The following is a 13,810-nucleotide window of genomic DNA, read 5'->3' on the forward strand; positions in this document are numbered from 1 at the left end:
ATCTTTTCAAACCATGTAATTTGAAGTATGCTTCTAGTAAAAAATGTTCTTGTTGGAAGAAAAATAACTTTAACTGAGGGTCCTCATTTAAAATAAAGTATATCAGACGGCAAGTTGGCCAGAGGCGGGGGCGGATGAGCGAAACAAGTGAAGGGGATTAAGAGTACACTTATTATGATGAACACTGAGTAGTATATTGCATTGCTGAATCACTATATCATACACCTTAAACTAATATAACACCGTATGTTAACTAACTGGAATTAAAATAGTGAATTTTTTAAAAGTATGAAAACGTCCCTTACAGATTAAAGAAAAAAAGCAACACCAATTATAAACAAGGTTTAATATGTCAACATAATATAAAATAATTTAAAGTTTACAAAAGCCCCATGTTTAAGGCTTTATTAAAAAAAACAAGGAAAAACAAGGACAGATGGTACCAAAATAGGACCTACGGTTCAGGGCTTATAATTAAAAGAATTTCCATAGGGGCGCCTGGGTGGCGCAGTCGGCTAAGCGTCCGACTTCAGCCAGGTCACGATCTCGCGGTCTGTGAGTTCGAGCCCCGCGTCGGGCTCTGGGCTGATGGCTCAGAGCCTGGAGCCTGTTTCCGATTCTGTGTCTCCCTCTCTCTCTGCCCCTCGCCCGTTCATGCTCTGTCTCTCTCTGTCCCAAAAATAAATAAATGTTGAAAAAAAAAAATTTTTAAAAAAAATAAAAAAAAATAAAAAAATAAAAGAATTTCCATAGAGGGGTGCTGGGGTGGCTCAGTCGGTTAAGCTTCCACCTCTTGGTTTTGGCTCAAGTCATGATTTCACGGTTCGGTTCATGGGTTCGAGCCCCACATCCGGCTCTGCACAGACCCTGCTTGGAGTTCTCTTGCTCTCTACCCCTCCACCCCCCACACCCGTCTCGCGCACACTCTCTCTCTCTCTCCCTCTCTCAAAAATAAATAAACAAACTTAAAAAAATTTCCATATGGTAAACTTTACTCATCAATGTTTAAATACCATAAAATTTGTGTCTGGAAATTGTAAAGAAAATTTGTAAAAGCTTTCTGTACACTCTGATAGTAACCCATTTATTTTAATATACTTTCATTTACACATGAGGATTTATTTATAACACATTTGTAGCATAAGTAACTTTAAATTCAAAATAAAATATGATGTGGTGAATATTAAGACTAGATTTTTTCAACCTTTAATCCTGGCATTCCATGAAGCCCAGGAAAACCAGGAAGTCCACGGTCACCCTGAAAATAAAAGTAAAATTAATGAAAGAAAATACATCAGCCTAAAAAATGTCATCATACATTCTTTAACTTCACCCTGGTCAAAGTCTACTGGAAGAAAAATCTTCCATACGCATACATACGTTAAAACCATATGTCTATGAAAGATCAATCCTCATTTATCAAAGTTTCCTTTATGATCAAATAAGGAAAGTATTTTGAGACTAGGTGAACTTGCTTCGTTCTGTGGAAAATGCTATTGGTATTTTCATAGGGATTGCACTGAATCTGTTGATTGTTTCGGGTAGTGTGGGAATCTGAACATTAATTCTTCTAATCCTTGAGTATAAATTACCTTTCCATTTGTGTCATTTTCAATTTCTTTCATCAAGTGTTTCATAGTTTTCAGAGTAAAGGTCTTTCACCTCCTTGGTTAAATCAAAAAGCATGGAGACAAATGAAAATGTAAACATGATGTTTCAAAATTTGGGGGAAACAGCCAAAATCTATTAGAAGTAATACAGAATTCACTAAAGTTGCAGGATACAAAACTAATACCCAGAAATCAGAAGCATTTCTACACACTAATAATGAAACAGCAGGAAGAGAAATTAGGAATCTCATTCTCAATTGCACCCAAAAAACTGAAATACCTAGGTATAAATGTAACCAAGGAAGTAAAAAACCTATACTCTGAAAACTATAATTCAATTTAATCCCTATCAAAATACCATCAGAACTTTTTATAGAACTAGAAAAAAATAATGCTAAAATTTGCATGGAACCACAAAAGATCCCAAATAGTCAAAGAAATCTTGACAAAGAACAAAGCTGGAGGTATCATAATTCCAAATTTAAAGATCCCCTGCAAAGCTGCAGTAATCAAAACAGTATGGTACTGGCACAAAAACAAACACATAGATCAATACAACAGAATAGAGAGTCCAGAAATAAACCCACACTTACATGGTCAATTAATCTGTAACAAAGGAAGTAAGGCTATACAACAGGGAAAAGACAGTTTGTTCAATTGATGGTGAAAACTGGTCAGTTACATGCAAAAGGATGAAAGTGGAACACTTTCTAACACCATACACAAAAATCAACTCAAAGGGACTTAAGACCTAAATGTGAGACCCAAAACCATAAAAATCCTAGAAGACAACAGGGCAGTATTTTCTCTGATATTGGCCATCACAACATTTTTCTGGATATGTCTGCTAAAGCAAAGGAAATGAAAGCAAAAATTAACTTTTGGGACTACATCAAAATAAACAGCTTTTGCACAGCAAAGGAGATTATCAATAGAACAAGAAGACAACCTACTGAATGGGAGAAGACATTTGTAAATGATATATCCAATAAGGGTTTAATATTTTTAAAATGTAAAGAATTTGGGGCAGCTGGGTGGCTCAGTCAGTTAAGCATCCGCCTTCGGCTCAGGTCATGATCTCACGGGTTTGTGAGTTTGAGCCCTGAGTCAGGCTGTGAGCTGTCAGCACAGAGCCTGGAGCCTGTTTGGGATTCTGTGTCTCCCTCTCTCTCTGCTCCTCCCCTGCTTGCACTCCGCCTCTCTCTCTCTCTCTCCCTCTCTCTCTCTCTCAAAAATAAATAAACATTAAAAAAAAAATCACTCCATTGAATACACCCTCGACACGTTGTGTACGGTGTTAGAAAGTGTTCCAGTTTCATCCTTTTGCATGTAACTGACCAGTTTTCACCATCAATTGAAGAAACTGTCTTTTCCCTGTTGTATAGCCTTACTTCCTTTGTTATAGATTAACTGACCATGTAAGTGTGGGTTTATTTCTGGACTATTTTGTTGTATTGATCTATGTGTTTGTTTTTGTGCCAGTACCATACCTGCTTTGGATTCTGTCTCCCTTGCTCTCTGCCCCTCTCCCACTCATGCTTTGTCTGTCTCTCCCAAAAATAAATTAACATTAAAAAATATTTCAAAATAAAATAAAATATAAAGAACTTCTACAACCTAACACCAAAAAAACAATGTGATTTTAAAATGGGCAGAGGACCTGAACAGACATTTTTCAAAAGAAGACATACAAACGGCCAACAGACACATAAAAAGGCACTCAATGTCAGTCATCATCCAACAAATGCAAATCAAAACCACAATGAAGTATCACCTCACACCTGTCAAAATGGCTAAAATCGGAAAGAAGTAACAAGTATTGACAAAGATGTAGTGAAAAAGAAAACTGGTGCACCCACTGTGGAAAACGGTATGGAGTTTCCTCAAAAATTAAAAATAGAAATACTATATAATCCAAATGCCACTACTAGGTATTTTCACAAAAAATTCCAAAGCACTAATTCAAAGATATATGGCTTCCTACATTTACTGCAGCATTATTTACAATAGCTAAGATATGGAAGCAGCCCAAGTGTCCACTGATAAATGAATAAAGAAATGTGATATGTATATATACTTGCATATATAATGGAATATTATGCAGATGTAAGAAAAATGCTATTTGGACCTTTCAGTAATATGGATGGACCTAGAGGGTGTTGTGCTAAGTGAAATAAGTCAAACTGAGAAAGACAAATACCATATGTGGAATCTAAATCCAAAACCAATGAATAAACAAACAAAAAGCAGAATGAGATCTATAAATACAGAGAACAAACTGATAGTTGCCAGAAGGAACAGCAGTGGAGGGAGGGTCAAAATGGGTGAAGGGGAGTAGGAGATACAGGTTTCCAGTTACATAATGAATAAGTCAAGCAAATAAAAAGCACTGTACGGGGAATAGAGTCGACGAGATTGTAATAACATTGTAGTATGGCAGATGGTAGCCACCTTTGTGGGGAGTGCAATATAACATAAAGAGACACTGAATCACTATACTGTACGCCTGAAACTAATGCAATGTTGTGTGTCAGCTGCACTTAAATAAAAAAAAATTTTTTTTGAAACTTAAATCTTAATTTTTAAGAAAATTATTTATTCACATATTTTAAAGAGTAAATTTTAAAGAGTTATTAGAGTGTTTTAAAACCCTCCCAAGGCCGCTCTTTTTTATTCTAAGCTTCCGTATCTCTATGAGCTCAAATCATGTGGTCACACTGCTACCACAGTTTCAGTTTCCAGGCTTATCTACTGACCTTCCTCTGTGAAAGAAGGGAATCAACTCTCATACCATCCAACATCCTCTCCCCATCTCCACTTGTAAGAAGCAGAGATCCCCTTAACTTTCTATTAAAGCTTTGGTTAAATCAATAGTCAGGGTTTCTTATATTAAGATTCACAACTAAGCCATCAATATGTTGATTGGTTGCCTTTTCCTGACCAAATGTTTGTTTTACCTACAGTTAACAATAACCTGTTTTGGAAACCTAGTTTCCTATAAACTTTTTGTAATATTGAACTCCAATCTATCTCCAATTGTCAAGATCACTTCAAAACAGAATCACATACATTGCAAATTTGATATTCTTTGTCCTTCCTCCGGCCTTCTCATTTGTTTCAATATACATTTGCTGTTCTATCTGTATTTATTCCCTTGTTAGGAGAATACATCATCCAATAGCTTCCTCAAAAGGAATTTATGGGAGACAATCTTTTGAAACCTTAAATTTCTGAAAATAACTTTATCATATTCACTTAAGTAATTAATTAATTCACATATAAAAGTATGGTTTAGATTTTTCTTTCAGATGTCTGAAGGCCCTGCTCCATTCGCTTTTTGACATCAGTGTCATCAGTGAGATGTTTGAAGCCATTCTGATTCTGATCATTTGTATATGGCATGTTTTTGGGGGGTGGTTGTAGTGTTTTCCCTCTTGGAATGCTTGTAGGATCTTCCTTTTGGTTAGGGTGTGTTACAATGTAAAACTGTATAATATTAAGCATGGATGTGGTCTATAATCATCCATTATGCTAAACACTATGGAAGACTTTTCATCCATAATGACCCCATGCTTACACATGTGGACTCAGACCACACACCCAACTCCATCCACATTTCACATAAACAACCTTCCCTCGGCCACCTCTAAGCATACTGTGTTAGAAGGCCCTCAGCAAGACAGAGACAAGAAAGAGGCCTGCAGACCGTGGGAATGGGCCTGGGGTGGTCTGTACAAGGAGTGCCAGGACCAAGGATCTGGAATGTGGTGTACAAGTGGATCATGTGCTACAGGACTGTCTCTGTGTTGGCCCTGAAGACGCAGTGTGTCCTATCAAGGAGCTCAGCTGAAGCAGGATCTATCAGGAGTTCTGCATCTCTGAGGGCATTAATGACCATTTTTCCAAGTCTTCTTCACACGTCTTTTGTCAGTTTCTTTTTAGACTTTTTGGTGTCTTTAATTTTCCTAAGATATTTTCTGGTTCCTCGTGGTCAGTTCACCTGGAAGCTGATGATAAGCTCTCACTGAGTACTGTTTGTTGAGATTCTCTATACATGGTGTGGTTGGGTCATTTCACTAAACAGCTCTGGATATCAGCAGATTCCCCATAGAAAGATCTTCTTTGCCTATAGTTTTGTACATCTCCACCTTTTCTTTCCAGTCTAGAAACCCTCAGTCTTATCCTCCCCAAATAGTAAACTTTCAAGTCCTACTACGGTAGAAGGGAAATTCACTTAACTACACAGAGGTGAGGAAGGGATAGCAGAATCTCACTGTTCTTAAAGGAATATTCAACCATGTTTTCATTTTTAGCTCTACCTTCAATCCACCTCTATTTTCAAGAATACTTTGTATTCCCATTTCCTAAGCTTTTGGGGTACCTGCGTGCATATGTGCACATGTATGTGTGCGCACACACACAAACAGGATTCTCTCTCAAATGAATCGTATCTCTTTCTATTTTAAGATTGAGCTTCCTTGGGTCTTCGTGGGAGTTTAAGAAATAGAGAAAATGTGTATGTTCTACCCTTCATCTTCATCAAGAAGCCCTAGTGACTTATTGATACTTCAATAGTAATATCCAGAGCACCTTGCTCTGTAGGAGATAGGTTCACAACAGTCCACTGTTACAGGAGACAGCAGGACAGACACAAAAGAAGGAAGATACAAGTTGAAAAAGTACGTACATGGTATCATTTCCAATTATTCCCATTATTCCCATTCCAATTATTCCCATGGACACATTCCACCAGGAGGCTTTAAACCTCCTGGACAGGTTTGCTATGACCTCTTGTGTAGGGCCCCAATATTCATTCCGACTTATCCTGTTTTATTCTGAACCAATTTCATTCCTTATCCACTCTGGTTAATTGCAGGAAAATCTGGGAATGTACTTATCTGTCTAGACTAATACAATATTGGCCTTAATTAAAAAAAAAAAAAGCAGCCTTAATTTTAACAACAGATCTATTTCCACAGAAATATTCCTTTATTTTCCATTAGTGAAAGAATGAGAGCCATTATAAAATAAATTTTTACAGAGAAGGAGCCAGGGCTGAAAGTCCAGGAATTCCCTTATCGTCTCCCATAATAATTGATGGAAAATAAAAAACAAAAGTTACATTATATTTCAGATCCATCTGTATTACATTTGGATCCTTTACTTTATAAGTGTATCTGATACAAAAAGTATACTAGGTAATGGTTATATCCAAAAATCTATCTGCCTTATACTACCAAGAGAAGATTTTTATCTGGGCACATAGCTTCCTAACTAGTGACTATATTTCCCAGTCTTCTTTGCAGTTAGGAATGGCCACATAACTTAGTTCTTGCTAGCAGAATGTGTGGGGGACTATGACATGCAACTTCCACATAATTGATTAAAAATAAAGTTATTGTTATGACTTCTCTTTCTCCCTTCCCATCAGATTACAATGCAGGTAAGACAGTGACCAGTGATACAGCCTTGACTGTGTAGAAGAGAACATTCTCAAGGAGACTAGACCAATAAGAAGGAAAAACTTGAGTCCTTGAATAAGTACATAAACTGACTACATGAGAAAAATAAACTTCTTTCTCATTTACATCACTGCATTTCAGGGTCTGTTTCTGGTCTCAACAGGAATATTTTTTTTTTTTTTTTGGCTTGTAAAGAGTGTTTTCTCATGGGTAATAGCTTTCCCTTGACTACTTAAATTTTCCAGTAAAGATTAAAAACAATCTGTGTGTGTGTGAGAGAGAGAGAGACAGAGTGAGAGAGAGAGAAGATCCACTAAAAGTCCACACATTCCAGAGCTTATTAGTCCTAAAATCCAACAATTTAACCAAGGAATAAAAGAAAAAAATAAATTTAGGGGGAAACCAAGAGAAACAACAAGAAAACTGAGTATTTGGGGATTTCTTTCCCCTACCATGTATATGTAGACTCCTAATTCAAGAACCAAAACTACCTTTTGGAAAAAATTTTTTTTTCCTTTATGCTTGGGGCAGGTAGGAGTAGTAACGGTTTCTATAGAGAGAAAAGATTAAAGACTACCTGAGCTAGCTTTTGACTGAGCTGAAACAACTCCTTGATGGTCAGGATAGACTAAGTTACACTCTTGATAAAATGGAATTTAGGGGGATAATAAATACTTGATAAAAAATACAGAAGAAATGGGGAAAATTAGGATTCCCTATTAAGACTGGACAAAGTCCCAACTAAGACTTCCATTCTCTGGTTACAGGTTATAGAAGACATAATCTTCAAACTTTAATTTACCAGAGATAACAAACAAATCTCAGATGAAATGAAAAGACCAGCAGCATTCACCAACATTTGGATGGAAAAATTGAAAATCTGGACAAAGCTACCCTCACATGTACAAGCAAGAGTTTTTAAGTAAAATAAAAAGGCAAAGCATACATGTTAACACATAGCAGTTAAGAGGGGAGAGGAGAGAGAGGAGAGAAATGTAGTGAGGAAATGGTTGGGGAATATTGACACAATCTACAAAATACTGAACACAAAGTGTTACCCATCCACACTGCAGTTAACCTCTCAACAATGCAGAGGCTGGGGGACCAACTGCCATGCGGTTGAAAATCCACACATAAGTTCTGACTCTGAAAATTTAACTACTAATAGCCTACTGTTAACCAGGAGCCTTACAAATAACATAAACAATCGATTAATGCATATTTTGTATGTGTATTATATACTGAATTCTTAAAATGAAGTAAACTAGAAAAAAGAAACCATGAAGAAAATAAGAGGAAATATGTTTATAATATTATACGATATTTACTGAAAAATAAATCCATGTTTAAGTGCATATATGCAGTTCAAACCCATATTGTTCACCTAAGTTATGCCCATGGTTTAATATAAGTGGTTGCAAAGAAGTGGTAAAGTTAAGCCAAAATATCCACAATGGGCATGTAATGCAAAAGACAAATAAATGCTCTTGTTTGGTCATCTGCTACTGTAATCTAAGCTAATTAATACAAAACTTGGTATAGTAGGAAAAGGAGTCTGCCAAAACAATATTAAATAATATATATGGCATTGGCTTTGAGTAATGAAAAAAATTAGTTTATGTTTAGAAAATGGCAATTCGTTTAATATAATGGTAAATATTTGATAAAAATTTTGCAATACTTGCAAAGGTAAATAATACATCAAATTAACTTAGAGCTAGAGGCAAAGAATTAAGAAAACAGAATGTTAGTATCATGAAGTGACTGGTATTGGCTATACTTGAAAGACCCTGTAAAAGAAAGAAGCTCAGAAAAGAATCAGCCAGTTTGCAAGTAGTAATGAAAAGCAACAGACCAAGTCCGAAAACATGGAGATTGTAAGATACAACTTTGTTCTCATCGCTAATAGGTAAAAATTGAAACTGGAGAGGACCTTTAAAAGAAGTTCAATTAAAATAGCCTCTGTGAAGAATCAAATCAAGGGGGTGGCCATAAACACTACTCTAAAATGCTCTGAATCAGTGAAAGTGGGTCCAATAAATTCCTTCAGGCTGGACAGAATGGCTCAAGAGAAAAAAAAAAAAAAAAAAAAGCCTAAGAGTGTAATGGATGTCTGATAAATTCAAGTCATCTATCATTAATTATCAGTAGTTAATTAATTAATGCAGAGAGGGCCATGACTAAAGCAAGGACTGTGGATGCTGCTATTGGCTGGAATCAAAAGCCAAAGATAGAAAATTAGAAATATTCATCTGCTGTTGAGAGAGTTGTACTACCAAAGAAGCCCTAAACTATAAAAGACTCCACAGCTGTTTGAAACTTTAAAAAAAACAGTCACCCAGCATCACCATTTTTAATGTTTTTCTAGCCAGTTGTGACTAGCCACTGAATTTAGACAAAATACAGAACAAAGCGAGATTAAAAACTAGAAGAAAACAAATCATCGTTAGGTATGATTATACATCTAATACACCAATATACCTAATACCCTAAATCACTAATTCAGTTAATTGCTGCTTTAAAAAGGTAATGTATAAAAAGGTTTTTATACATAAATACTAACCAAAATGAAAGTATATTAAAGAAAAGGCTCCATTTATAATAGAAACAAAGGACATAACAATTCTAAGATATAAACCTGAATAATGTTTAGGACCACTATGGAAAAACTCTAATATTTTATTAAGTTTCAAGATTGAAAATAAAAAATTAAATAAGTCATAATCTTAAATAGGAAAATTCAATATTGAAATTATGTCAATGATTCTGTAATTAATCTATAAATTCAAAGGAATCCTAATTAAAACATGAATAGGAATTTCTAAAATACTGAAGGAAAGATATTGAGCTTTATCTGGAAAAAATAAGCATGCAAGTATAGCCAGGAAAATTTTGATGAAGAAGAATAATGAGGAAGTACTAGGACTGCCAATATTAAATCATATTATGAAGTGACAACAATTAAGAACAATTTGGTGTTGGAGAGGATGTAGACAGATAAATGGAACAGAATGGAAAGCCAAAAACACCAGACCCAAATGAGAATGGAAATTTAGTAATAATGATGAGTTTTCAAATAAATGGAGAAAAAAGTGATATTCCATAAATGTTGTGGCCATTGGATATCCATTTAGGAAAAGAGAGGGAAAAATATGACTGCTCATCTACCTTTATTCAAAACAACAAAATTTTAAGGATTAAAATATAAATTAACAAGGTCTAAATATATATTCAAAATGTTATAATGTGGAATCCTTCTACATAGACACAAATATAAGGAGAGAAAAATATATCTCTACCTACATATTTAAATTTTATGTGTGGCTGAGATTCCAAAAGCCAAGTCAAAATACATAATATAAACCAGGAAAAAATATTTTCATACAATTTATGAACTATAACAATCAGCTTTTAAAAAAATCAACAGCCCAGTAGAAAGCAAAAAAAAAAAAAAAAGATATGACTAAAAAGCATATTACAAAGAAGTAACAAAATGTCCATGACAAAGTACTCTACCTTAATTACTAATACAAAAATGCAAATCAGACCAATACCATTTATAACTTGTACTGATGACAATTAACCTTAATGAAATTCAGTTTGAATTTGAAGAGTTTGAAGAAAGATGGGGCACCTGGGTGGCTCAGTTCATTAAGTGTCTGACTCTTGATTTCATCTCAGGTCATGATCTCTCAGCCCCTATACATGTGAGATCCAGCCCCTATACATAAGGCTCTGCACTGACAGCACAGAGCCTGCTGGGATTCTCTATCTCCCTCTCTCCCATGCATGTGTTTTCTCTAAATAAATAAATTGTAAAAAAGAGTGTGAGGAAACATATTTTCACACACTTGCTGGGAGGTACAAACTTACTACAAGTTCAACAGGCAATTTGTATCAAAGTTTAATTATGCATTTAATCCTTTGATCCTGTAATAAATTCCAGTTCCAGGATGTTTTCCTATGGATATTCTCAGAAAAAAAATACTGAGAAATGAGAAATATATAAAGGTGTTCATTCCAGTAGTGTTAATAAATACATACACACATACACACACACACACACAAACACACACAGCAACATATTAAGAACCAGAACATCCCTAATTTAGAGATTTCTTACAGTGGATAAGTACAGCCCGTAAAATATATAGCTGTGATTAACCTTCTGCCTATAGTTTCTTTCATGAATTGTTAACTCCCCTGTAACTTACAGAGATTTTGAGTATGAAACTTTTTTCTTCTTTTTGAGAGAGAAAGAACAAGCACCAGCAGGGGAAGGGCAGAGGAAAAGGGAGAGAGAGAATCCTAAGTAGGCTTCATGCTGTCAGATCAGAGCTCTACTACTGTATCCTAAGCTGATGCTGTACTTCTAATTAATGATAATTTGCTGAATATGCAAAATATTTTCATTTTCTAAAATACGGTAAATACTATTGAGTCTTCCAAAAATATTCCAATAAAATAATTATTTTGAGAAGTCACAGTCCTGATTGCACCCGAGCTTACAAGAAAGTAGATTCTAAGAGTATACCAAGATTTACAGTAAGATGGTTCCAATTCCACAGGTTGCTTCCAAAACTCTCATGACTCATGAACATGGCTTTGATGAGCTTGTCCTTCCCATAATCTGATCTAGAAACATATTGTTTTCAAAGTCAAGATTATTTATGTGCATTAAGAGAATATGAAAACTATTATTTTAAAAGCCTCATTCTTCAAAAACTTTTCAGTGTATGCATGTGTTTTTAATGCATATAATGCTTTGTTCAGTAGCACAGGCATATAGTTCATAGATGTACATGGAACTACATGCCCAAAAGTCTTTTACTGCAAAGAGCTCACAACTTAAAAGTCTGATAATCTATGATCTAGAGTGAACAATCTCCCTTCACTTGAGAGAGATGGAGAAACAGGAGTCGTCTCTCATGGCACAATCGGTACGATCTAATCTCTTTCATCCAGTTCCCCCGTCCACCTATCTGCATGGCTACCGACAGGCATTCAGGAATTCTCTTCACAGTGCAGGCAACAGGGTGAAAAATGAACAAGTCACATGGTTCAAAACTATTCTGGCCAATGCAGAAAACAAACAACAGTAACAACAAAAAAAAACAGACTAAAATCAAGACATTTTATTTCAACCCTCTGATTCTTGAGTAACTTTAGACAAATGATTTAAGTTCTTCATTCTTCAGTCATCCCAGCTGTTAAGTAGGAATCACCTACTTCACAATTAACATAAAATCGGCATAGTACGGCTTACTCTAGTAACTTCATAGGGCTTTTTGGGAGGACTTCATGTGATAAGAAATGCATATGGATAATATTGATACAAAACATGTCTAAAAATAAAACAGAAAAAGTGTACACACAACAATGAACGCCTTCAAGCACTCAATACATCACAAGCCTTACATATCTCGGGTTGTTCTTTGTTCTCTCCCATAAAAACAAATGGGAGGCTCAGGCACTAATGATTTACAGAAAATTGTTTAAATCTGCTAAAATGTTTCCTCTCTTTAATACAGCAGTGGGCAATCCCCTTGGGTTTGGAGATCATGACTGAACTGGTCAGGCCTAGAAAAAAGGTAGGTTCGTGAGCTCCTACTACAGAGGCACTGCCATAGCTTCTTAGTGACCATAGAGTACACCCAAAGAGAAGATGAGAAATGGCATTTAGAACCAACAAAATATGAAGCACTCTGTAAAAATTAAATGTAAGTTTCAAGTGTCTCAAGGGATGCCAGTAGAGAAAAACAAAATGGGACAGAAAAAGGCATTGCAGCCAACAAATGAGGCGGGGCCTGGAATTATTGATTCTTTTTAATAAACTGAGATGCTGAATCCATTACAAAGGCTTAAAAGAAAAGAAGCTGCAAGACCAGAGAACAATCAAGACGTTGTAAAAGTATCCACAGAAGTAATAAACACCTGGGCACACACAGGTCAGCACCCTATGTACACAAGAGGCACTTAACAAAACCTGACTTCAAAGCATATTTAAGGAAGGCACAATTAGTGATGCTTTTTTGGAAGAAAAGCCTCTAAGAAAAGGATGTAGAAGGAAGACGTGGTACCACACCATCCATAAAAAATACAAGTTTTTTCCGAAAATCCCTGGTTTTAACAATTCCAGTTTCTTCATATTCAGATGAAGTAAAGTATTTTATTAGAAAACAGAATGTGTGGGGCACCTGGGTGGCTCAGTCAGTTGAGCATCCATCTTCAGTTCAGGTCATGATCTCACAGTTTATGAGTTCAAGCCCTGTGTCGGGCTCTGTGCTGAAGCCTGGAGCCTATTTCGGATCCTGTGTCTCCCTCTCTCTCTTCCCCTCCCCAGCTCATGCTCTCTCTCAAAAATAAATAAACATTAAATTTTTTTTAAATAAAGAAAAAAAAGAAAACATCATGCGTATGCATGTATATCTAATATTTTTACTTTATTAACTATAACACTGATCACATAAATATATTGCTATTGATATACTTATCACAAATATGTTTATATAGTTAACAATAAATTTATATTCATTAAGGTTTATATTTAATAATATTACAATAAATGGACTTATTAAGGAAGGAGAGGAAGGGCATAGGACTGAACTCAGTCGGCAACACTCCAACATTTAGTGAATGAATATAGAAGACAAGTCAACAGTGAAAAGGTAACCAATGAAGGCAAGAGAAAATCTAGGGAAATGTGCTATCTTAGAAGCCAAGAGAACAAATTGTTCC

At 35.5% G+C, this 13,810-nt stretch overlaps 1 protein-coding gene across 4 annotated transcripts in view; it reads right to left on the bottom strand.

The window, feature by feature from the left end:
• The window catches only part of COL21A1 (collagen type XXI alpha 1 chain), a 210,861-nt gene that overhangs the window by 59,562 nt on the left and 137,489 nt on the right, over positions 1–13,810 (bottom strand). For all 4 annotated transcript variants that reach the window (XM_086707105.1, XM_086707102.1, XM_086707101.1 and 1 more), the window contains one exon: positions 1,205–1,258. In XM_086707105.1, the coding sequence (XP_086563231.1) occupies positions 1,205–1,258 (54 nt within the window). The remainder of the gene's footprint in view (positions 1–1,204; positions 1,259–13,810) is intronic.

Source organism: Puma concolor, chromosome B2 (assembly GCF_028749965.1).
Source record: "Puma concolor isolate L17-30 chromosome B2, mPumCon1.1.hap2, whole genome shotgun sequence".
NCBI classification, from domain to species: Eukaryota; Metazoa; Chordata; class Mammalia; order Carnivora; family Felidae; genus Puma; species Puma concolor.